This window comes from Scardinius erythrophthalmus (assembly GCF_964197995.2).
Source record: "Scardinius erythrophthalmus genome assembly, chromosome: 16".
Lineage (NCBI taxonomy): Eukaryota > Metazoa > Chordata > Actinopteri > Cypriniformes > Leuciscidae > Scardinius > Scardinius erythrophthalmus.
In genome coordinates, this window is record NC_138236.1 from 22,066,513 (window position 1) to 22,092,221 (window position 25,709).

At 35.6% G+C, this 25,709-nt stretch overlaps 1 protein-coding gene across 1 annotated transcript; it reads right to left on the reverse strand.

Moving 5' to 3' along the window:
• Nucleotides 1-1,473: 1,473 nt before the first annotated feature.
• On the reverse strand, nucleotides 1,474-23,814 carry ttyh1 (tweety family member 1; the record flags this gene model as incomplete). Its single annotated transcript, XM_081388400.1, has 14 exons — nucleotides 1,474-1,557; nucleotides 2,489-2,567; nucleotides 4,714-4,881; nucleotides 6,621-6,760; nucleotides 6,881-6,973; nucleotides 7,066-7,158; nucleotides 7,793-7,848; nucleotides 9,494-9,569; nucleotides 11,215-11,287; nucleotides 11,542-11,637; nucleotides 13,700-14,040; nucleotides 15,921-16,032; nucleotides 17,921-18,150; nucleotides 23,680-23,814. 14 exons carry the CDS (start codon nucleotides 23,812-23,814, stop codon nucleotides 1,474-1,476), a joined length of 1,776 nt encoding a protein of 591 aa, XP_081244526.1.
• Between the last annotated feature and the right edge of the window lie 1,895 nt (nucleotides 23,815-25,709).

A 25,709-nucleotide genomic window follows, 5' to 3' on the forward strand; every position in this document is an offset into this window, starting at 1 on the left:
GCTTAATATTTATTTTTTTTATATATTATTTAATAAATAGGTAACACTTTACAATAAGGTTGCATTTGTTAACATTAGTTAACTAAATTTGTTAACAAACTAACAATGATCAATACTTCTACATAACATATTAAGCTCAACATTTAAAACTTGATTCTGTTAACAGTTAATGCACTATGAACAAATATGTTTTAATAACTAACATTAACAAAGGTCAATAAATGCTGTAAGAATATATTGCAAAAGAATGAGACCTTATTGTAAAGTGTTACCAATAAATTAAATATCATGTGAATTAAATATTTTATATTAAGGGCAATATTTTCAATCATAATATTCATATAATATTGTGTAATATTATATAAATGAATATTATGATTGAAAATATTGCCCTTTATATAAAAAAGTTTTATATAGGCTAAACCCACTATAGGTTTATATAGCGAGATGCTTGTAGTGCTTTGCAACAAAAACATTTTCAGACATTTCACTTTTGTTACTCTATTTTTATTTCATTTATATTAGACTCTGTAGTGAAAAAGGATGCCATTCAAAAGGAGCATTAAACCATAGAAACTCATTTTTTAAGGATTAACAACAGGTTGATAGCCAAGAGAAGGGACCAATGTAATTTCATATATATATATATATATATATATATATATATATATATATATATATATATATATATATATATATATATATATAAAGTTTTGAAGACCTCTGGCACACACAGACACAGATGGTGTTTGCAAGATGTCCTGATGATTATTGCTGCTTACATTGTGGCCATTGCATTGCAATTGGCAAAACGCAGTTGTATTGCTCAGAGCCAGCAGAGGAAACACACACTAGCCCTCAACAGTTTTTTAGAGGGTTTTTTTTCTTTTTCTTTTCGATCATCAAAATGCATTAACAATCAAACGTTTATACAGTGAATATATTCATATATTTATATTATATAAATAAATAATTATATAGTATCAGAGGGTAAACAAGGTAATACAGAATTTCCACTTATAAAATAGGGTCCTGTCAAATAGTAAAAAAAAAAAAAGAAAAGAAAGAAAGGTGAAGAGAAAACTGCATAATCATACAAAGAAATTGTGCCATCGCCACTATGCATCTGTGACTACATATAACAATATAAAAACTCCAAAATAAAGTGGTTATACATTTAAAAATAGACCACTACTGTAACGTCAATACCATCTTGTTTCCACCAGCTATATGTACAGCATGACACTTGAGGGAGAGGAAGTGACAGGGTCGTACGACTAAATGAAGCGGATGGCTTTATCTGTCACTCACTTTGTAAGTTTGTTACACCCAAAAGACTCAATGGTACTGACGTTACACACAGATATTTAACATCTAGATTTTTAAATTAGTCTCTCGTCTCATAAAGTGTCCATCCATATGAAAACTAAACCTTGCTATATATCTTTCTTTTTCTACTATACAGAAAAATAATTAGTGCGAGTACAGGTTTCTTGAATGGGCGGGGTTGGGGTGTGATTGACTGGCGCCGTAGCCGGTCAGCATGCTGGGAGAGTACTGTACTTTCAGAGAACCGCATGGAAGTATTCGGAAGAGGAGCCAGATCCACAAGAGAGGAGCACAAAGAAAGGAAAGAAAAGTAAATATTAATTCATTAATATTCTATATATTCACATTTTTTTCACAATGTTGCAGACTCAGCCAAGCTTCTATAAACAGCACATTTTTGTTTACTAAAATGTGCTTTAAAACTGAACCGGAAATGATTTCTGTATGACAATGCAAATGTTTTTCTGTAAACTATTAGATTATGTTTAAACAATACTGTTCAGAAACACTTTACTGTTCAAAAGTTTGGGGTCCGTAAGATTATTAACTCTCTCCCCGCCATTGACGGAAATTTCCGGCTAGAATAAAACAGTTTTTTTTTTTTTTAAAGCAAAGGGTCTGTTCTTTCTTTTGATGTATTGCATTTTCAATATTCATACAACAAAATATTCTGGGGGCCATAAACTTTTGTGAAAATTATCATTTCTGAAGGATCATGTGACGCTGAAGACTGGAGTAATGATGCTGAAAATTCAGCTTTGCATCACAGGAATTAATGACACTTTATTATGTGAATATATACAGTATATTTTATATAATAAATATAATATATTTTACATTATTACAGTTTTTACTGTATTGTTGATTAAATAAAATGCAGCTTTGGTGAGCGTAAGAGACTTCTTTCAAAAACATTAAAATATCTTACCAACCCCAAACTTCTGAACGGTAGTGTACATGTTCCACAAAACACGCAGGACTTTTATAGGATTATATTAAAAAAGAGCAAAAGCTTGTCTGATAATATGGACAGATGGCGATTGGTCAGTAACGTTTTGAGGCGGGGCTTAGCGAGTGGTCATTCGGTCTGATCTGTCCGTCATGAGAATCATGAGAATGCCACAGATTGCAGAGATGTCACAAAGACAAGGGAACTCACAGAGGGGGGTGGGGACTGCCTGTCACTCAAAGGCAGGTTCTCATAACCAGGGTTGCCATTGGAGGAAACGTTTGGAGTCCTGCATAGAGAAAGAGAGAGGTGCAGAGAGGAACAAGGTAAAGGACAATGGAGAGGAAAGGAAGCGGACAGCAAAGAGACGGAAGAATGACATGCCACAGTACAGGACACAGAGCAGGGAAGGACGAGAGCCAGGATCCAGGGTGGAAACAGGAAGAGAAAAGGTGGAAGAGAGTTAGAGAGATGTGACATTTTCACTTTTAAGAACCTTTAGAATCTAAGAGGACAGAGAAAGATATTTAAAAGGAGACGTGAATGTGAAATATATGTAAATATAAATTTAGCATATAGAATTTGGATTTATTTCATTTTAAAGCATATGGAAATGTGAATGAAGTGAGAAAAAGTGTTCGCGTCAGATCTAATGTTATGAAAATAGCACATGATCTTTACAAACAGAATCATTGAAAGAGAGAGAAACAGGGGATGTAATAAAGCAGGGAGAGAGAAACTGCAAGGCAGATTGCCATAGATTTGAAAAGAGCGATGTATTTTGGACAGCATGATTTTTGACAGCGGACAGAAATATCAGAGGGGGCGGGACTTTACCTATATTGTGGATCGTCTCTGATTGGTGGATCTAAGTCTGTCTTGCAATGACGGACAGACCGATAGACAGACACACAGACAGACAGACCTCTGGACTCATGTCTGTTTTTTTGGCTGGACTGTGACATATACACCTGTCTGTGTGTCTGTCTGTGTGTGTGTGCATGTGTTTGTGTTTGTCTGTCTGTCTGTGCGCTCCATCTAACACCTACCTGTCTACCTGTCTGTGTGTGACTGGAGCTTTATGTGTTTGTCTGCCTGCATAACACTTTCTATATTTGTATGCATGTATGCCTGTGTATATTTTGTAGTGCAAAGCTCATTCATACACAACCTAGATGCATAGCTGCTAAAGCAAGGAACTAGAATATGTGAGTTTCTAATACCTATACAAATATGGAAGACTAGAAGTGCCACTTAAAAATAATCAATTTAAGAATTCAAAAATAAAAATGTACAAAATGGACTAATAAGTGTTTATTTAATTCAGGTTTAAAAATGCACCATTCGAAAGTTTGGGATCAGTAAGTCTGTTATGCTTACCAAGTCTAATCAATAATACAATAAAAAACAGTAACATTGTGAAATATTACTATAATTTAAATTAAGTGTTTTTTATTTTAATACATTTTCAAATGTAATTTATTCCTGTGATGCAAAACTGAATTTTCAGCATCATTACTCCAGTCTTCAGCATCACATGATCATGATCATTACTCCCTACTTAGTTACTTTTTATGGAAAATAATGTGTTGTGTTGCTTTTGCATTACTTTTGTGTCACTTTTGCGTACTTTCACACCAATAGTGCCGAACGAGCCCCCTGTCTGACAAGGGCACTTAAAATCGTCCTAATAGAGATTAATTGTCATTCAGAAATGATTATATGCTGATTTAGTTCTCAAGAAACATTTCTTATTACTATCAATGTTGAAATGTTTGTGGAGGCCAGGAGTTTTTTCACGACTTTGATGAATGGAACAGAACAAAAGAAAAGTGTTTATATGAAATAGAAATCTAAAAACATTTATAATTTACATTATACATTTCTTTTCTAATTTTTTTTAATCAATCTATTGCATCCTAGCTGAATATAATACAATGGTAGTGTAGTGACAAATCGCAAAAAAATTATTATGTTTTAAACTTTGAAAAATGGATAAAGAAAAGCATTTAGAAAATGTAATTGGCCAATGTTTTTTCTAATTGCAAGCTATTGAAGTATTATTTTATTTCATTACATTTAGCTAACATTTCAAACTTAAATTAATTACATAGTTTTAAAATATGTCCATTTAATTGTCAGTATGAAAAGTTATTAATTTTATTGTTTTATTGTTACATTTAACTACATTTTATATATAAATTGAAAACTATTTATTAGCATTTTTACTTTTAATTAGTAAATTGACATTTGATTCCTTCATTTAATTTGTGAGTGGCACTCCTAGTACTCCAGATACTTAAGTAAAATAATTAAGGAGAACAATTGAGGTTCTGCTGTTGAGCTATGTGTGAGTGATGTACACAACCTTGTGTTGGTTTATGGGTAGGGTCATTCTGTCTGTCTGTCTGTGTGTCTGTGCATGTGTTACTCACGGTAACGGAGGCGCGCTAGAAAAGGGGGGAGTCCAGCCGGCCCCCTGGTAACTATAGAAGGGGGGCAAGGCCCCTCGCTGGGAGCCCGTGGCCGTCGGTCTACGTGCCTGATGAGAAGTGAAGGGGTCCTCGCTTTCGCTGTCGGAGTCCTCGTATTCCTCTGAATCACTATGCCACCCAGTATGAATTATGGAAACATAGAAAAAAAGTGGGGAAAAAAACGTCATGAAATAAGTATATGCTTTTTGTGCTTTCTGTTACGTATGCATTTTTAAAAAACAAAGGCTTTAAACACATTTACTGAAAAATCTCTCTTAACTACATACATGTTGATATTGTCATGAAATAAAATAATCCCAGACTAGAAGGTAATCCTTTAATCTGTCCCGCTCCTCTTCGCCATTTCAGTAATCTATGCATCTGCCATCTACTGTCTGTGCAAATGGAGTTTGTGCTCTGAACACAATTTTACTGCAATTAAGAACTGCAGTCACCTCTGTTACTTTAAACAATTTGATTTTCCAACATCAGGCACTTCGAGGGAGTGTACCAAGTCAGGCTGAATCAATAGTAAGTGACTGGGCTTTCTGAACTAATGGTAATAGCGACATTAATACCATACCATATCCAGATAAAAGGAGTGAAGTGCATTTAAGCTCTAATGCCCTTAAGTTGAGATCTTATTTCTCTCATCTGTGCATTGCTGATAAGAGCAGTTGTCAGTGTTTATTCTGTTACCACAGGCCCATTTAAGTCAAACCATACTGGACCTCCATTAACGTTCGGCTGCATTTGTAGTTGAGGATGATGGAATCGTGTAATTTGTTTTGCATAAAAAATCTGGAGATTTCAGGTTCCTGCGAGCATTAATCTGATATTCACATTACACATAGTACATCGACATAGACTATGCATTCCTATGCATTCCTTTTTTCTATATAAAAAATTTGCTTTTTCATTCTCATCAAGCACCTTCTGCATTCATGAACACAGTGGGCTGCAAAAAGTCTATGAAAATCTGGTATTCAATCTAATCTAATTAAAACTGCAATTACAAATAATGTTTTTGAAAAATGTAAAACAAAGAAACGTAATGATCAAAATTAGCTCGGGCACAGGGTTTTCCAAACTGGGGTTTGTGAGTTGATGAAGCAAATAATTAATTAAATCATGTAAATGTAAAATTAAAGTAAATAAATAATTTTTATTTAAAAAAAAAACCACACTAGTCATGTGACCTTTAACGGACATAAGAGAACCATGAACATGCAAATGTGTAAATTATTGAAATATTAACTTAAATCTCATCCCATGTAAATATTTGGCTTTAAAAAAATTTGTTTGGGAATCCCTGAATTAAAGCAAAAGGTGGATATACCAATGGAAGCTTGTTTTCGCCACTGAATATATATATAAAAAAGAAGTAATTCATTGTGAATTCTGACTTTTTTTCTCGCAATTCCAAGGAAAAAAGTAAGAAAAATTGCAATTACCTTTTTTATTTTTTACTCAGTGGCAGAAACAAGCTTCATTATATACAAGATACTGGGAAATGAATGTAATTTTTTTATGTAAACATTTGACTTTGATATGTTATAACATATATGTTATGAAATTTTAAGAAAAATGCAAAATAGAAGCATTTTAAGCAGTTTTCTGTTTCTTGATTTATTACACGCTTTCTAGAAATAACGTCTATAATCACATTAATAACAATTACAAAATGTAAATATATATATCACCATATGATATAGGCTGTATAAACTAATATTTACTTCAAGTGCAACATTGCTTGTTTTATGTAGCTCATCCATCTTAACTTATATATAATATAATCGGAAATGCCATTTCTGAAAATAACAGCAGATGAGATGATAGACGGGGTGGAGCGATGAAGTTCACCTAACCTGTGGAAACTCCTCCAGGCTCCAGGGAGGGAGCAAAGAATAGCTGTGAACGCCAAAGCGGAGAGAAACGAGTACAGGGAAAGATAGAGCAAGCCCTCCATCCCATCATAACACAGGCCTTTCAGAGAGTCAACATAATCCTGAGAGAGCGACATGAAAACAGGGAGGAGATTGAGACAGTTTGTTTTAATATAAAAAAAGTATAGTTTTAGTTTCTCACTTGCAGTCAGGCTGAGGTGAAAACAGGATGCCATGTTTACCTTGTTCAGCCCTCGACAGTTGAGAAGTGCCACCAGCTGGTGGAAGTTTCCCTCAGTGGTGTTGAGGATCTGCTGTACCTCCCTGAGTGACTTCTACAAGGGAAAATAACACCGAAGCTAAGCAGTGTGTTGTGATCCACTTAACTGTGCGGCTGCTATTGATCTTTCCAGCAGTGTTAACATACCTCTGCCTTTGGGAACCGTGGGAGGGCGTCTCTCTCCAGACTGGAAAGGTGAGAGTGGATGCTGGAAAGCGCTCTCTGGGACTGGGTCAGTATCTTATGCCCGTTCAACAAACAAAATTTCACTGATTTAACAGAATTTCACAGGCTAAAACCTGTAACTGCATTTTTAATGCATATTCTGGTCTTAAGGCATGATTCACACACATGCATTTCAGCCTCTTTATGAGAGAGAACCTACTCAAATGGATTTATGAAGCAATATAATAATGTCCAATGGCTAAAAAACAATTGTATCATTTATGGACTATATTAAAGGAAATATTCAATACAGTAACTCAGAAATCATTTTCTTTTCACTAGAGCAGCAGTTCTATTACACAGTCAGTTTGAAACTGGCCTTTCGTTTTCACATCAATATTGTTATTTCACTGTCCTTATAATTTCATTTATGACATCAAATTCCTTTCTTCATTCATCAGTCCCTCTAAATACACTGTCAGTCTAGGTCTTGATTACAAAATTTTGATTACAATGTCATAATCCTCTTTATTCTGTTCATCCCCACCGTGACATAAATGGCATTGCTTTTTAATCTTAATCTGTGCTTTGTGACATCATTATAATTCTTTATACTTGGGGAATTCTGCCTCGTGATATCATCAACTTTCTATTTTTTGCTGCTTTAGTAACCTCTATGACATCACTGCCATGTAACAAGATTGCGCACCTGTTGAAAAGGGCTGCTCATTTTCCTGCTGCAGGTTAGGTAATAATCCAGGATTTCTATTTAGAGAAAAGAGAGAGCGAGGAAAATAAAAAAGATACAAGGCGTGGGTAAGACTGTGTGTGCGTCAGAGATGAGGGCAGATGGACAGGTAGCTCTGTTCCAAAACTTAGTGAGTTGCCTCTCTGCCTACATATGCAGCTGCATACATTTTTGCATTCCACTGTGCTGCTTTTCCATTGTTTTCTATGACAACATCATGGACTGTAAAAAAATATGGACGTAGTATCCGTGACGTTACCCATAGGCTTCTGAAGAGCATTTTTGAAGCCCAAAGTGGGCGGAGCCGGCCATCGCCATCTTGGCTGCGTCAATGCGCGTCACTCCCGGATAACCGAAAATGGCCAAAGAGGCGGGATTAGCTGAGGTGACGTGACAGCTAACAGACAGCAGATAAACGGCTATCAGTGGCAATCCACCTGTCACTCAAGTGGCCACGCCCTTAATTATGCAGAACTTTAAGGCTTAATATAATTTAAACGAATGAGTTATAAAAAAATTCACCCCCTTCACAGTTGTCATGAAGGGCAAAATTAGCTATATAGACAAAACCACTTTTTGTACCAGGCTGTAAACATATTTTTTTTCTGCTGCAAAGTTGGGCATTTTAACATGGGGGGTATACGGGATTGACTCTCTTTTGGAGCCTGTCTCTAGAGGCCAATCGATGAATTGCATTTTAATTCAAGAAAAAGACCGGATGGTTGCCGCTTGGTCAACATGAACTAGACGGACACGCTTGACAGAGATATTTTAGCAAGCAGAGTTTACATTTACTGTTGTTTGATGAATTTTCACAATTTTGCATTCCACTTTTCTGCATTTTCAATGTTAACTAGACAGACACGCTTGACAGATATTTTAGTAGGCAGCTAAAAATATGTTTACATTTAAAGCTACACTGTGTAGGATTTTCTCCCATCTAGCGGTGAAATTGTTTATGACTACCAACTGAATATTACTTTCTAGCCCCTCCCATTCCGAGGGCGTTTTAACTCCTACGGTGGCCGTATTAATTCAAATCTGCTGGCAGTCGCGAGTAATCTCCCCCTCGCATTCGTCACGGCGCCACTGAGTGTAAAAACGCGAAAGGCGAAGCTTGAATTTCCAGGTATGTCCCTCTTTGGCTAACGTATTTTCAAGATGGAGGCTCAACATGGCTGCTGCCATTCGAACGACTCGCTCGTTTGTATTCTAAATGGCAGATTCTACGCTTACGAGAATACTTGATTCGCTGGTAGAAGTAATTACACATTAATGAGTACATATCATTTTGAAAGAACAAAGTGTTTTTTGCAAATAATCAACTTGAAAAATTACACAGCTTTAACGAATCCAGTCATTCCATTAGGATTTCATTAGGAATCCACAGGATCAAGATTTTTTCATGAAGGTGAACCATTTTTCCACACAGATTTTGCAATGGGTTCAAGTTGGTCACAAGGATTTGTCACGTCAACCTACAGAATTTGGACCTTAATTCATAAGCCATAATTCAGTTGAAAATTTGCTAATGACACAGATTGTGCCTTTTTGAACAGCCTTCACGTTGGGACTGTAACTGATGCCCTACAATGCTGCCCATGTAGGCAACTCAATAAAATTTGAAACAGAGCAATTGCGTATGAAAGAGCTTTACAGCACCTGTGCTTGTCCTAGAGTTGAAGTGAGTGGAGTTAAGCACAAATGTGTTTGGGTCAAAGCAAAAATCACTCAGGGCCTGAGAGAGAAAGAGAGAGAGAGGGATAAAAAAAGAGCAAGAAAGGGAATTGAGCAAAAGCAAATACAGAAGAGAGATGTTAACAGTGTGGCACAGTGACCAAGTGACATACTTCCCTCAGTCTCACTCGTCCCACTGCTCAGACTGCTATTGATCTACAGTATTCACTGACACATATGCAAACTGCCCCTAAATCCTCATCTTTTTTTCTCATCCCTCAACCAGTTTTCAGATCTTTCCTCTTGTCCACTCTGCACTGTCTGTCTCTTTAACAAACACTTTAATTAATCAAAGTGAATAGCACTCATATTACCAAGAGATTCACAAGAGGACTAAAGAGGGTCAGGAGAAAGAGAGAGAGTGAGCGCTGGAGAGAGGACAGGAAAACTGAGAATGTGTGTGTGTATATATTATAAAGGGGAAGCACTAGGCGATTGTTCCCGTTGGCTTGAACTGGACAATGAAACTCTTGTTTTGAAGGCCAGCAAATGCCATCTCGTCCTGTCACTTTCTTTCTTTCTTTCTTTCTTTCTTTCTTTCTTTCTTTCTTTCTTTCTTTCTTTCTTTCTTTCTTTCTTTCTTTCTTTCTTTCTTTCTTTCTTTCTTTCTTTCTTTCTTTCTTTCTTTCTTTCTTTCACATCATCGGTATGGCCATTAAAGATTTTGGTTGAGGTTCTTACTGGTGACCCATAATATTTATCCTTCATATATACACTACCCTTCAAATATCTAAGCTTGGTGAACTTTGCAGCTCACCAAGCTGCATTTATATAATAATAATAATAATAATAATAATAATAATGTGGGGTTTTTTTACAATTTAAAATAACTCTATATTTTATATTATAATTTATATTTAAAAATGTAATTTATTCCTGTGATCAAAGCTGAATTGTCAACATCATTCCTCCAGTCTTCAATGTCCTATGATCCTTCAGAAATCATTCTAATTGTCTGATTTGGGGCTCAAGAAACATTTCTTATTATCAAAGTTAATATTTTTGTGAAAATAGAAATATTTTGTAACATATTGCCTTTTTGCTGAATAAAATTATAAATTTCTTCCTCAAACTTCCCTTACTTACCGTTTTGAACAGAGTATTTACATTTGTAATTTTACATTTATATTTTCATATATTTTTGAAGTCCAGCTGACCATTACTGCTGTATTCCTCTCAGCACACTCACTCGCTTCTTTTTCTTTTCCTATTGCTTTTAAGATCTCTTATGCTCATCTTCAACACAGCATCCATGTTTCCTTTTTTTTTTTTTACAAAGAAACACAGACACTCAGATTCACACACATTGAAGCTTTAATCTCTGCCCTATTTTCCTCCCTTTTTGGGATTGTGCCATGACTGCTGAGTTCCCAGAGTGGAAAACCGTTTTCATTATAAAACACGCACAAACACACTCTATTCCTCTCTTCCTCTTTCATAAGCAGACAATAAGTGACTGCATCTTGGCTGGTGTGACCTTTGAAAACTTAAAGTCACATTCACAGAGCTTTGGCTGGACACAAATGCCTCTGCAAAGTGAGCTGACACACACTCATTCACACACAGATGGCGGTATTCTGTGCTGGATGTCCGCTTGCGGAGAGCTGTTGTTTTTCTTTCGGGCTAGACGTTGCTTGAATACTCACCACCACTGTGGCCGTCTCCAGGCCGAGAGAACCCCAACTCAGAAACAGAGCCAACCAGGCCAGCACTGTCATCCTGCAAATGCACGCACACACACACACACACACACACATTTTTACCATCTGCCTCTCTGTGACTGAGTGGGTGTCAGTACATAAAAATAAAACTACCCTTTTTCTGTACGCATTTTCTATCTTAGCATATTCAGAAACATTAATAAAACATTACTATGAATGTTTATGTTCTTTTTACATTATGCAGGAATGCTGTGTGCATATCAAATCTACCAGACACTCACTTAAAGCAGTTCAGAAATGAGTGTAACTCACAGAATAAGTAGCCAGCGGGCCTGTTTGGCTAAACCCAGAAGAATAAAGAAACACACCACCAGATCCAGTAAAAGAAGCAGCACGTACGAGAGCCACCTAAACAACAAACACAGAACAGACATTTTCAGAACATCTTCAATACAGTGCTTTTCAGACAGTGAAATCTCAAAACCTACACCACATTTTAGCAACACCTGTGTGTATATATATACACACACACACACACACACACATACATCCTGTTTCAAAGTTTGGAGTCAGAAAGTTATTTATTTTTTTTATTTTTTTTAGCAAGGATGCATTAAACTATGGAAGCTTGTTTCCGCCACAAAATAAATAAAAAAAAAGATAATTGCGACTTTTTATCTCACAATTGCGAGTTTACATCTCGCAATTCTGACTTTATTTCTCAGAATTGCGAGATATAAAGTCAGAATTGCGTGAAATAAAGTCAGAATTCTGAGATATAAAGTCAGAATTGCGTGATATAAAGTCAGAATTCTGAGATATAAAGTCAGAATTGCGAGATATAAAGTCGTAATTGCGTCTTATAAAGTCAGAATTCTGACTTTTTTTCTCGCAATTGCGACTTTATATCACGCAATTCTGACTTTATATCTCAGAATTCTGACTTTATATCACGCAATTCTGACTTTATAACACATAATTGCGAGTTTATATCTCGCAATTCTGACATATTTTCTCAGAATTGTGAGATATAAAGTCCAATTCTAAGGGGGGAAAAAAAGACGGACTTTTTTTTTTTTTTTACCTCAGAATAGTTTACATCTCACAATTCTGACTTTATAACACGCAATTGCGACTTTATATCATGCAATTCTGACTTTATATCTCCCAATTGCGTGATATAAAGTCAGAATTCTGAGATATAAAGTCAGAATTCTGAGATATAAAGTCAGAATTGCGTGATATAAAGTCGCAATTGCGAGAAAAAAAGTCAGAATTCTGACTTTATAACACGCAATTCTGACTTTATATCTCAGAATTCTGACTTTATAACACGCAATTGCGACTTTATATCATGCAATTCTGACTTTATATCTCCCAATTGCGTGATATAAAGTCAGAATTCTGAGATATAAAGTCAGAATGCTGAGATATAAAGTCAGAATTGCGTGATATAAAGTCGCAATTGCGAGAAAAAAAGTCAGAATTCTGACTTTATAACACGCAATTCTGACTTTATATCTCAGAATTCTGACTTTATAACACGCAATTGCGACTTTAAAACACGCAATTCTGACTTTATATCTCGCAATTCTGACTTTATTAATAAAGTCAGAATTGCGAGATGTAAACTCGCAATTGTGAGATAAAAAGTCGCAATTATCTTTTAAAATGTTTTATTCAGTGGCGGAAACAAGCTTCCATATTAAACTGACCAAAAGTGACAGGAAATACATTTATGATGTTAAAAAACATATTTATGTTTCAAATAAATCCTGTTCATTTGAACTTTGAACTCTATGGTTTTCACAAAAATATCTGGCTGTTTTCAACATTGATAATGATAAGAAATGTTTCTTGAACAGCAAATCATCATATTAGAATGATTTCTGAAGGATCACGTGACACTGAAAACTGGTGTAAAGATGATGAAAATTCACAGAAATAACTGACATTTTATAATATATTATTATATAAAAAACTGAGATTGTAAGAATATTTCACAATATTACTGTTTTTTGAGCTTCACAGGAATAAATTACATTTTACAAGAAAATAGAAAACATTAATAATTAATAAACATTAATAATATCTCACATTATTACTGTTTTTACTGTATTTTGATCAAATAAATGCAACCTTGGTGAGACTTCTTTCAAAAACACTTACTGAGCCCAAACTTTTGAACAGCACGGGCCAGAGTATCATTCTTACATTTCAATATTTTAATCAGTTTCAAAGGATTGTATTATGGACAAAAAAGATTTTCTTTGCTCTTACAATAAATAACTTATATGGACCGTGACAGTTTAAGCTTCAAAAATCTTGACTAAGAATAAAATTCTTCAAGGCATAGAATATGGCCCTTTTGAGCATATTGTTTTACGATACATTTTTATCAACTAAAGATCAACATCTATCAACACTGAACACACAAATCTGGGCAAATCTGCTTTTGACATCTCCTCACCTATAGTCTTCATTCACCATGAGGGTGTTGGCTGCCCAGCCTGGGGAGAAGGGCGCAGGAATGCTGTTGGCGGATGGACTGAGAGTGGTGGCTACAGAAGGTGGGGCTGGGGTAAGTGCTCCTACTATGCTTTCGCTTCCATTCGCCCTGTAAAATCCATCTCCGATGGGAATCAGACCTCTTCCCAGAGTCAGGTTGGAGAGGATAGACACGACCCGCTCTGAAAGACGCCTGCAGGAGCGTGTGGGCACGAGCGCCGGCTTATGTCCTCCAAACACATCCTCCAAAGAGGTCAAGGGTCCTGAGACAGACTGCTGCAGCCCGGCCACGGTGTCTGAAACCTGGACATTCAAGAGGAGAGGATTATAATGAAATATTTCACTTTGAATGGCATGAACCCAATGCATTTGTACCCAGATCTGATTTATGAACATACTAGCTTAAATACAAAAGAAAGGGTAACACTTTACAATAAGGTCCCATTAGATGACATTAGTTCATGCATTAACTAACATTAAAGGTTTAGTCATCATATGACTTTCATTCATCTTCGGAACACAAATGAAGATCTTTTTGATGAAATCCGAGAGCTTACTGTCCTTCCATTGACAGCAATGCAACTACCATTTTGATACTTCAAATAGTTTATAAAGTGGTCGTAAAAAAATAATCCATATGAATTGGATTAGCGGTTAATTCAAAATTTTCTGAAGAGTCAATTGCTTTATATGATGAAAAGATTCAATTTAGGCCTTTTTTCACATATAAACATTGATCAGCGAATATAAACAGAGGTTCAACCAAACCTGCTTGAAGCGCGAAAACAAACCTCATTGGTTGCTGCGGAAGCTCAAACGTTCTGAGTAACACGAGAATGAACCTCATTGTATTCTTGCACGTCAAGCGAACATGCTTGAGCTTCCGTTTATCACAACTGATGTGTGAGTTCATGAATATTTAAATGTGAATAAAATCCTAAATTCAATCTGTTCATCATATAAAGCGATTGCGTCTCTTCAGAAAATGTGGACTAAACCGCTCAATTCATATGGATTAGTTTTACAATCTCTTTATGAACTTTTTGAAGCATTACAGTGGTAGTAGCGTAGCTGTCAATGGAGGGACAGAAATCGCTCAGATTTGATTAAAAATACCTTAATTTGTGTTCCAAAGATGAACAAAAGGCTTACGGGTTTGGAATACAATATGGAGGTGAGCAATAATAATGACAGAATTTTAATTTTTGGGTGAACTATCACTTTAACAATGAGCAATACAGTTACAGTATTTATTAACCTTTGTTGAAGTCGGCAAGAAACAAAAGTTGTGATAGTCTATTGTGACGCATGTACAAGTAAACCGGCTTTTCGAACAAGAAAAAATATAGGGCGGGACTTGATTTTGTTCGTCGGGATTTGATTGGATCGTTGGACTGTTGTGGTTTTCTGTTGCTGTGATGTCATGTGAGTGACGTCATCAGAGAAGAGAAGAGATGTCGCTGCAAGAGGGAGGGGAAGTTTTTTTGATTAAAGATTACGACGGCACATGAATTTATAATAAATATTGCAATATTCCATTATAAAATTCAAATTCAAAATCAAATTCGATTTCCTTGGGCCTTTAATGTTATTAACTGTTCATTGTTAGTTCATGTAAGCTTAGGCCCATATTATCACAACATTTGATTTTAATGATGTATAGTAAATGTTGAAATTAACATTAACTAAGATTACTAAATGCTTTACAAGTGTTTTTGTTTATGTAGTTAACAAATGGAACCTTATTGTAAAGTGTTACCAAGAAAAGAGTAGAGGAATAGATGTGTGGAATATAGAGGACAATGGAATGGAGTGGAAAAAGTGGGAATGAATGGAGAGGGTCTTTTAAAAGTACAGTAGAAGTAAAATAGGTCATTAATCAGATTGACACACATTCATCGATTGACCATTTGAGCAACCAGCCAAATCAATACCCGGAGAGGATTTTATCTCACACAAATGCATTCAAACACTCTCTCCCTCTCTCTCACACACACACACACATTCAAAACAGATAAGACTCATCTGAATTCCCCTGTTCGGCAATCACAGTGTAATAAAATCATGGAGTGTGTTTGCTGAACATCCTGTATTTCTTTGGGTCCCCTGGCGCTTCAAAAGGAGATGGATGGAATAAGCTTTTGTGTATGTATGAGTGTGTGTGTGTGCATTTCTGTTCTCACCAGAAGATCGATGGAAGCCAGCGTGTAATTGGCAGTGAGCAAGGATGAGGTCAACTGATACATCCCATCGTTCGCCTCACTGTTGCCGTAGAAACCAATGCCTATGGCAACACTACAAAAAGCAGAAATATGAACAAGGAAACAAGGAGAGGAGACAAAGAAGGAGAAAATGAGAGGGAGGAAAGACAGCATAAATTGAGAAATGAAAGTGAGAAAGAGAAAACCAAATGAGACATGTTTAATCTAGTTACACGTATACACTACCCTGCAAAAATATGGGGTTGGTATGATTTTTAAATGTTTTTGAAAGAAGTAGGATTAGAAGTAAGAAGTAGAATTGAAAATTTTCAGCAGCTTTTACTCCAGTCTTCAGTGTTACATGATCCTTCAGAAATCATTCTAAAATGCTTTTTTAAATATATTTTTGATACATTTCAAGAAAGTTAAAAAGTTATTTGAGTATGAAATCTTATAGATTTAATTAAATACATAAGATAAAATTAATACATCCTTGCCAATTCAAAAAAACAAAAAAACAAAAAAAAACATTTGAATGATAGTGAACATATTAAATGGTTTTCATGCAAACAAACTAAAAGAGTACTGGAATCTAAACCATCAACACTGAAAATCCACTCATTTACATATCTATTTCACATTCAAATATTCAGATTAATGCTTAGACCAGATGCTTGTCCAATCCTTTCCAACCTGCCAAAAATAGCACAGCCCAATCTCTCGCTGTTTGACCCAGATTAAGCCAAAGAAAGCAAAAGAGTGTGTTTATGTGTTTTAAACTATAATTAATATTGCGATGCGAGCAGTAAAGGTGTTTGTATGCCTATATGCAGTCCTCGCTGTAAATCAGCATGTAGCTTTTGAATCCCTCAGAAAAAGAGGTCAACATGGATGGGAAGGGGGTGATGTCATGGGGGTGGAACACGTGCCACATCAGAACGTTTGCATCATGAAATCACGCACAGAGCAACCCAAACCAACTCTTACAAAAACAATGATAATTTACACAAGCATTTTACAAGCATGTGACATAAACAGCATTAATACATCATGCTGATGGTTCAGATCAACGAGGCTTGAAAAACCATTGGGTTTCATATTCATAAATATGTTAAATGGGATGTTTCTGTATAATTGAAGGAAACCAACCATCCTTTGCAATTGTGCATATGAATGAGCTTAGAAGAAATCATGATATCTTTATCTAATGCAAGTCTAGAAATGGGGGAGGGAATACTATTTCGCTTATACAGATAAAGGCAGTTGCTAATAATAGAAGCCCTGAACAGTTTACTGTTTCTGCACTCTGATGTGTGAAAGCACAACATGGCGCGAGTTAAATACAGTGGGGAACATTTCTCTTTTTCACTCATCAGTACTTTCCCACAGGGACTGAATAGATGATGTCAGGTGCTAAATGTCATCTAATTTTTAAATGATGCAAATTGCTTGATCGCTGAAGTAGTCATAAACAAGACACAGATGATGTCATCAAAGTCCTGTTGTTGCGCATCAAAAATATAACAAAATACACACAGAAATTCTGGAGGAGCATATATATATATATATATATATATATATATATATATATATATATATATATATATATATATATATATATATATATATATTAGCGGACTTTATAGACTTAATAAATCAAAATTTCGGGTATGGAACAAATATTGCAGTCCACCAAACTTTCCTCTGGTATTCTGCTACGCGAGAAAAATGTAACTTTGTATGTGCTTGTGTTTCCATTCTCCATATTTGCATGTGTCTCTAAAGTCTAGTGTAACCGCACTTTTACGCAAACAATATAGATTTATATAATTTTTTGTATTGCATGATTATGGTGCCACAAGGGCAAAATATAAAATAGAACTTCAAATTTTGAATTATGACTTTTGAATTTAAAAAATATCCTCAAAAGACAGTAGCCTAATCACTGGCATATTAAAATTACTGTCATTAACTGGTATTACCAACACAATGTGACGGCTGCAACTGATACCCATGTGACACAGCAAATGCCCCGCCCTTTTTTGCCACTGTATCCATGGACACCGCTGGCATCATCGTCTTCCTCCTCTTCCTCTGCATCCCTGCCCCCCTCACCACGATGGCAGCAGCAGTAGTGGATGAGGAAGGAGAGAACGACAAGCAACGAGAGGACGAGAGCAATGGCGGAGAAGCTGGAGAGGACCAGGAGAGTCTGTGAAAAGAGAAGATGGAAAAAAGAGTAGGAAGAAAATACTTCTTACGTATTCATTTACTAAATACTAGCTGGTTTAGCGCATGACATCAGTTTTTTTAAATGATGTCTTTGGTCTAAGAAACAAAGAGCAGTAGATTGTGAATCAAGTCTTGAATCTGATCATCATTAAACTCATTTAAGACTTGTCAAAAAATTAATCAAGATTTTAAAATAAAGTTACAGTGTAAAAAATACGTTTTACGTTTTACAAGAAAATACTATTTCAGTCTTTCCACTTCAAAATGTCATGTTTAAAACAATGTGTTATTTGACTTTTTTCATCGGAATTATTTGTGAAATTTACTAGCAATTTCTGAGTAGGAATTGTTTAAATCAAAAGTAAATCTTACTTTGGTGAAAACATCAAATTGTTTTCAGTGTAAAAAAAGCAGAATATAGGCCTACATACTGCATAGCTGCTAGGGGTGGTGAAAAAAATCGATTATTGATTAATCGCGAGTATGTTATGGACGAGTATGAATCGATTATCAAATTTTCAAAAATCGATTTTTTATAAAAAAAAAAAAAAATAAAAAAAATCCACTCTGCGTGCATTTAGAGCATGTTATGTTATGAGAGGCGAATCACAACTACTTCAGAAAACCCAGCACAGTATAGGAACTACCAGGCAGTGACGTATGTGTACGCTGAAATAAAAAGTATTTCACCTCAGAAAAACGGACGTTCCTGTCCTGTCAGCCGTTATACTGTACTCGTAGCGCACACTCTTCAATTGCACTCGCAAATGCGGAGGGGCGCGCCGTGTATCGCTTCACTGTATAGTGCAAAGTGCAAAGGAAACTACGAGCATGCAACGTTGTTACGTTGTAAATTAGTAAGTCATGAAATAAAAGTAAAATACCAATAAATCACGTTACTGGTACGTCGTGTGTTAGCTGAGAAGGATTTGCATGCAGGCATGATTTTCATTCTATTCACCAGGAGCAGTTTCCATGTTTCATTAACAGTTCTTGTTAGTATTGTGTATTCACCATGGTAACTGTCGTTTCAATATTAACGCCAAAATGCCACTTTATTTTCACTTTGTGTTATTTTTTATATTTGTAAAATACTGTGGTGGCTCATACCAACATTGTATTAAAAGCTAGTTTGGTTCAACTTGATGAGTCACAACACAATGTGATGTATTCATTTCTGTGTTCTACAGAACATAAGCTACATACAAATAATTCTGAAGTTATAACTACACGACACAGAAAGTGCTTTGAGTTGTTACTCAATAAAAGAGTTAAGTAATTCAGCAGCTGACTTTTTTTAATACTGCAATCACTTAGTGTATTTTTGTTTACTGTTGTGAACTGGAAAATCAATAATCGCTAATCGAAAATCGTTAATAATCGAAAATCGACTGTAATCGAATCGGGACTTCAATAATCGTAATCGAATCGAATCGGGAAATCAGACAGATTAACCACCCCTAATAGCTGCATACCTTTAAAGCACATGCATGTACTATATTGAAACCAGTGACATAAAATGGAGGATGTCTCTTTAATCTTATTGGCTAATACAGCATGGATGCTCCACTCAAAGAGAGAGAAAGAGGAGGTATAATTAAAGTCAGTCAGATTCATACACACATTGTCCATTCAGGTTACATATACTATACATCTGCAATCTGGTCCCAATCCATCTTCCTCACGTTCTCCCCATGATCCCCTTTTCTCCTTTCCCCATGGTTTCTCTCCATGCTTCCGCTCACTCATCCCTTACTATTCTCCCCCTTTCTTTTTTTTTATCCACGCCACTGGATCTCTATTAATAATCTGTGACCTACTTAAATACATTCACTGCTTTTCCCTCTGATTCTCTCTCTTGTTTTTTTATCTCCTGCTCTCTCTCCTCTTCGTTGATTTCTCCTCTCTTCGCAATTCCCACTATTCCCCAAAAGTATTTCGCTCTTTCATTTCTCCTCTCAACCATCTCTCTTGCTCTCTCACTGTCCGTTATTTTCAAGCACATCTGTCTCTTATCATCTGCATCTTATCCTGTAAATCCATTCAGGCATCAAGCATAATCTGGCTTTGTCTCTTCCACCTTTATCCATTTGTGGTGAAGCTATTTCTTTTCCTAAGAGCAATCTCACTGTAGCTGTTTAGTTTCTGCATCGATAATGTCACCACTAGCCTGAAAAGACAGATCAACCATTAACTCTGAGGCTGTTTATCAATGATATATTCTACTGTTAAGAGTCATTGGTTCGTATTATTTTAACTTATTGTTTCACACTGGAATTCCTGGTGAAGAAATACCTTACCCATGATGCTGCAGAGAAATATCCACCAATCATAGAATTGCAACAAACAAATGGGTGACTGCATTGATCGCCCGCTACCATAAAGCACTGCAAATTATGTAATCGATTTGTAAATTACTAATATTTTACTTATAATCAACAAGCGTTTGCACTTTTTGTGGGCAGTCGACCTACAATTTCAGTGTGACGTACTTATAACTGTCTTTGCAAATCTGAATACTTAGATCAGGAGAGGAGAAAGTATAATTTTAACAGAAAAGATTACACACTGAAGCAAAAGCATCAAACAGCATGCATCATTTTTGTTTCTATTTAATCTCTTAATGCAGATATATATATATATATATATATAGGCTATTAAAATGTGTCTCAGATTTGTCTAAAACTTATAATTGCTAGTTAAATGCACACTATGTAATTTTTCGCCACTAGAGGTCGTTTATTTAAAAAAAAGGCGTAGCTTGATGACGCCTTGATTTCGCGGAATCATGAGAGTTGTTGTCTTCACCTCGACAACTTGTGGAGAATACGACGGGACTCGTTTTCATGGATGACCGGTAATGTATTAAAGATTTATTAACGTTACGAAAGCCGTTGGTGCGGAACGAGGCCGCTGGAGCGATTGCTAAAGAGGGACAAGCACGACACACAGCTCGAGAGCAGTGCAGATTTTATTACGCCGTAGACCGCTTCCGCTTCTTCCGGTCATGCGTATGTGGGGTAACGCAGCGCTGTTTTATCATATTATAAACATTTGAGTGTGATGAAAGTTTTTATAATGCTACTCTGTGTGTTCGCTCGGTGGCTACTATACGAGACACTTGACAAATCGATATTAGGCATGGTAAATATACGCGCGGTAAATCAAGAAAATGAGATTTAAACAAAAAGACTAACTGCGTTGAGCTGCTGTATAACAATGATTAGTTTTCTGTATCCAATGTATCCAAACAGTTCCTCACCTGTCTAATAAAACACATAATATATTAAAGCGTCTTTGGTGTTTCTGTGGTTTCTACAAAATAAAACGAGGGTTATGCGGGTATGATATCATTGATAGGTGACGCACCGACACGGTCCATGTCCTGGTTAAAACTGCTTATTTCTCTGAATTTAAACATTCTTAAAAACATTTGGGATAATATAAGTACACAAATCAACAAAATATATAACATTGTTCTAGTGGTTTTTGGATATTTTGATCCAAAAAATCTTACATAGTGTGCCACTGCCTGTAAGTTCACATGTCACGTTAGAACTAACAGCGATAGTTTAGAATGTTTTTGAGAAGTTACTAAAGCAACAAGGAGGCGGCTTTTATACAAGAGTTCAATAAACAAGATATTAATAATTAGTAACTTGTAGGCACAATATTGCCATTTACTTTCTATGCTTTTTGCTCTGTCAACAAAGAAAAGCTCCAAACGAAGCCACAGCACAACACACCACTAGTTGTGTTTCATTCCTGAAGGCTGAATAATTCGGTTAAGTGAATTATTCAATGAATCATTCATATAGACTGTCACATGTTTTGTTCTGGCATTAATCGGTGTGGTTGAATGAATCTGTTGAATAAATGAATCAGTGACTCAATCATAAGGTTACTTGTCACCACCACACGTATGCATGTTATTGAGAAAGTACTTCCATAGACTAAGAGCCTGTCTGAAATGGTTGAATCACGGACTTGGATTCAAATTTGAGAACCAAAAATAATGGTACATAAAAAAAGCTACATATTTATTCATATTTTACATATTTAATATTTTCTCAACCAAAATGGAATGTACACATCCTCATTTAAGCCACAGTCACTGCTTCATGGTTCCTTTTCTAATGTGTCGGACATATATAGTCATATCTTTTATCAAAATGTAAGTGATGTGGAAACTATCTTAATGATAAGATGATAGTCCATCATGCTTTTAGTCTCTGATAATGCAAATCTATGGTTCTTTAGCGACTGACAATTTGAGATACAATTTTGAATTCATCTTTAAACTGCAGACAGAAAAGTGCTTTTAATGGTTTTGACTATGACACTCCAGTTTAATCTCTCTGAGAGTGTGTTAGAGTGTAAGAGTGCCGGCGAGAGAGTATGTCATGCGAGTCAATGTGTAAATATTTCTGACAGCAAGAACAAAGACATTTCTGCAATTATTTTCAAGGAAAAGCACGGCTAAAGTAGTTCCAGACAGGTATTTTAAAAGTCCTTACAGCCTACAACAGCAAAAGAACCAAAACCCACAATGACACTGACCAAGCGAATAAATATAGTAAACAATAGGATAAAAATGACAAATTATGTCCATGTTTTTTGCCACAAAATTACGTTTTATTATGTACGGAAAGCACATAGGCTACATAGGCTACTTTCTCCAGCTCTCTCTCCCACTCAAACGCACACACATAGAGTATGGACACACACCCGCACAGAAACGTGTTGTCAGCGCTGCTCTGATGATTTTATCATTAAGATAGTTTGACAACTTAAAAGCTACATGAATTTCTCACTAGCGAGGTAGATAAACTTACAGTTTCCCTATTTGTAGAGAGACGCTGTTGCCGAACACTGTTGAGAGACGCACCAATCTCTCTCTCTCTCTCTCTCTCTCTCTCTCTCTCTCTCTCTCTCTCTCTCTCTCTCTCTCTCTCTCTCTCTATATATATATATATATATATATATATATATATATGTTATTAACTGCATTAATAACTGCATTATCCTGCTATCAATGGCTCAAGCCTCCGTCACTAGCTCTAAAATGACGTTTTGGAATTAGCAATTAAAAGAAAATTAGTCCCACACACAAGAGCATTTTAAGGACAAAGACCTGACAAATGTCTTGAAATACATCATTTGAACAATGTTTTGAGGTGCGGTTACCATAGTGTAAGCGGAATAATTGACTCCGGGCCGTTGAATTATTGAAAAATAATGCATTACCACCTCAGGTATGCATTATTATTCGAATAATTCAACGGCCCATCCATCGTCAGTTATTCCTTACATATTGCAGATATGTGATATAACTTAGACAAAATGACAGGATGCAAACAAAGGAGAGAAAATAAAGAGCGAGACAAAAATATATGTGTGTCTCTACAAGCCTACCGCCAGCTGTCAGATGTGAAAATTGTTTCTGAGAGTGAGAAATAAGGAAAGGGCAGAGGAGAATTGAGTGTGCTTGATAGAGAGAGAGGGTTACCTGCTGGTACTCCCAGCTGTCTGGAGTGAACACGCTGTCTCGGGTCTGCAGGGTCAAGTCCAGGCGAGGAATGGCATGGCATAACCGTACCCATACCGATGGGGTGTAGTTGGGGACAGTTGCTATGGCCGCCATGAATGCAGTAAATCACCTCTGTTTTCTCAAATGTCTGTAATGGTTGAGAAACATGTGATTATTAAAGGTGCAGAAAGTGATTTCTGAGAAACGCTGTTAAAAGTGTATTGGTACGAGAACCACAACACACTTGTAGCCAATCAGTAGGGGGCGTATACACTCATGTTGGGGGAGGAGAGAGAGTGAGTGAGAAGGAGATTTGAAGAAAGACTGTAGAAAGCAAGATGGCTGAGAGACATTACAACAGAGAAATCACTGGGAAAAGAAGGGTTATGATCAGACAAGAGCTTTAGGACCCGCGTTAATATTAGAAAAACTTTCCAGCGCTGGAATAAACTATACGGGAAGGCCGCTTAGTAATATTGAGAAACATTGGTTTTGCTATGTTTCACATAACTTTGCTGTTAATGTAATGTTAACTATAGTAACAGGACAGTTTTGAGTATCATTGTTGGTCTGGAGATGGTGTGCTGCTAGCGAATAAACAACAAACTCTTGCTTGTAATGTATATATTCTTGTGTACAATGTTTTTTGTTCTTCCTTGTCGTTTGTTCGTAATCTTTGTTTCATTTTTTGAGTAACATTATCTTGCATTGTGTGTTTGTGTATTTTGGGGGCGGAGCAAAAATGGGAGGAGTGTGTTTGTTTAGGTTGATTTCAAATATCAACAGTGTTTTTCAGAAATCGCTTACTGCACCTTTAAGAGAAAACACCAAGATTGGACTGTGAGCCAGCTATATAATACATCACTTAAAAGGTTTTTTTTTTTTTATTAAAAACAGATTTCAGCTTTTTTACTATATGTATATATATATATATATATATATATATATATATATATATATATATATATATATATATATATATATATATATATATAGAGTAAAGAAGCTGAAATCTGTTTTATATGAAAGTCACATTAAAACTACCTCAAAAACTAATTACACATCATTTATTTTGATACTTTTATGTATAGATTACATTTAAAGTCTCATAAATGTCCTAAACCCAGATTATGAAATATATCCACTATAAAAATTATTTAAAAAAAAAATCTATTATAAAAATATAAATGTATTATTTTTTTTAAGAAAAATAAACTAACTGAATAAAGACTGAAATAAACATAAATTATTTTAATATTTATTGAAATGTGAAATTCATTTCTATATTATACTATATTATATTTCTGATTTATTTTTAGACAAACATTTTGTAAATTTGTGTATTGCATATATATTACATATTTTATTAAAGTCGGCATGAAATAGAAGTTGCGTGACATTTATGAGTGAAGCGGCTTCTCGAACAAAAAAATTGGATGGTTCATTGGATGCTTGTGGTTTGCTATTGCAGTGATGTCATGTGAGTGACAGGTCACACCAGCAAACATATCATCAGAGAAGAGATGTCGCTGCAAGAGGGTGAAGTTAATTTGATTAAAGATTACGAGGGGTTATTTTTATCAAACTGTAATATACCATAAACAATAAAAATTGTCAATTTTGATTTCATGGTGACTAATTCTGTACATTATATTATGTTCGCATGTATGTGAATAACTGCAGTGTGTGGACCACAGGTTTTCACCAGGTTGAATGACTATAAAGTGATTTGATTTATTTACTTGATTTTTATCTTTTGGTGTGGGGGGGAAAAAGAGGAAAAATCATTTAGAAGTCTCTGAACAAACCAGAACAAGAAGGAGGAGAATGTAGCAAAAAGGAAAAGGGAATAACATGCGGAAATAACAGGGGAAACAAGGAATAGGTTGAAAGTAGGTTAAGTAGAGACACACACACAAATGTTTTCATTACCAGTACAGAGGTCCACTGGGAAACAACATGGATTAAGTGATTAGATCATCAATGTTAAGAGAAGAGGTTTCAAAGAG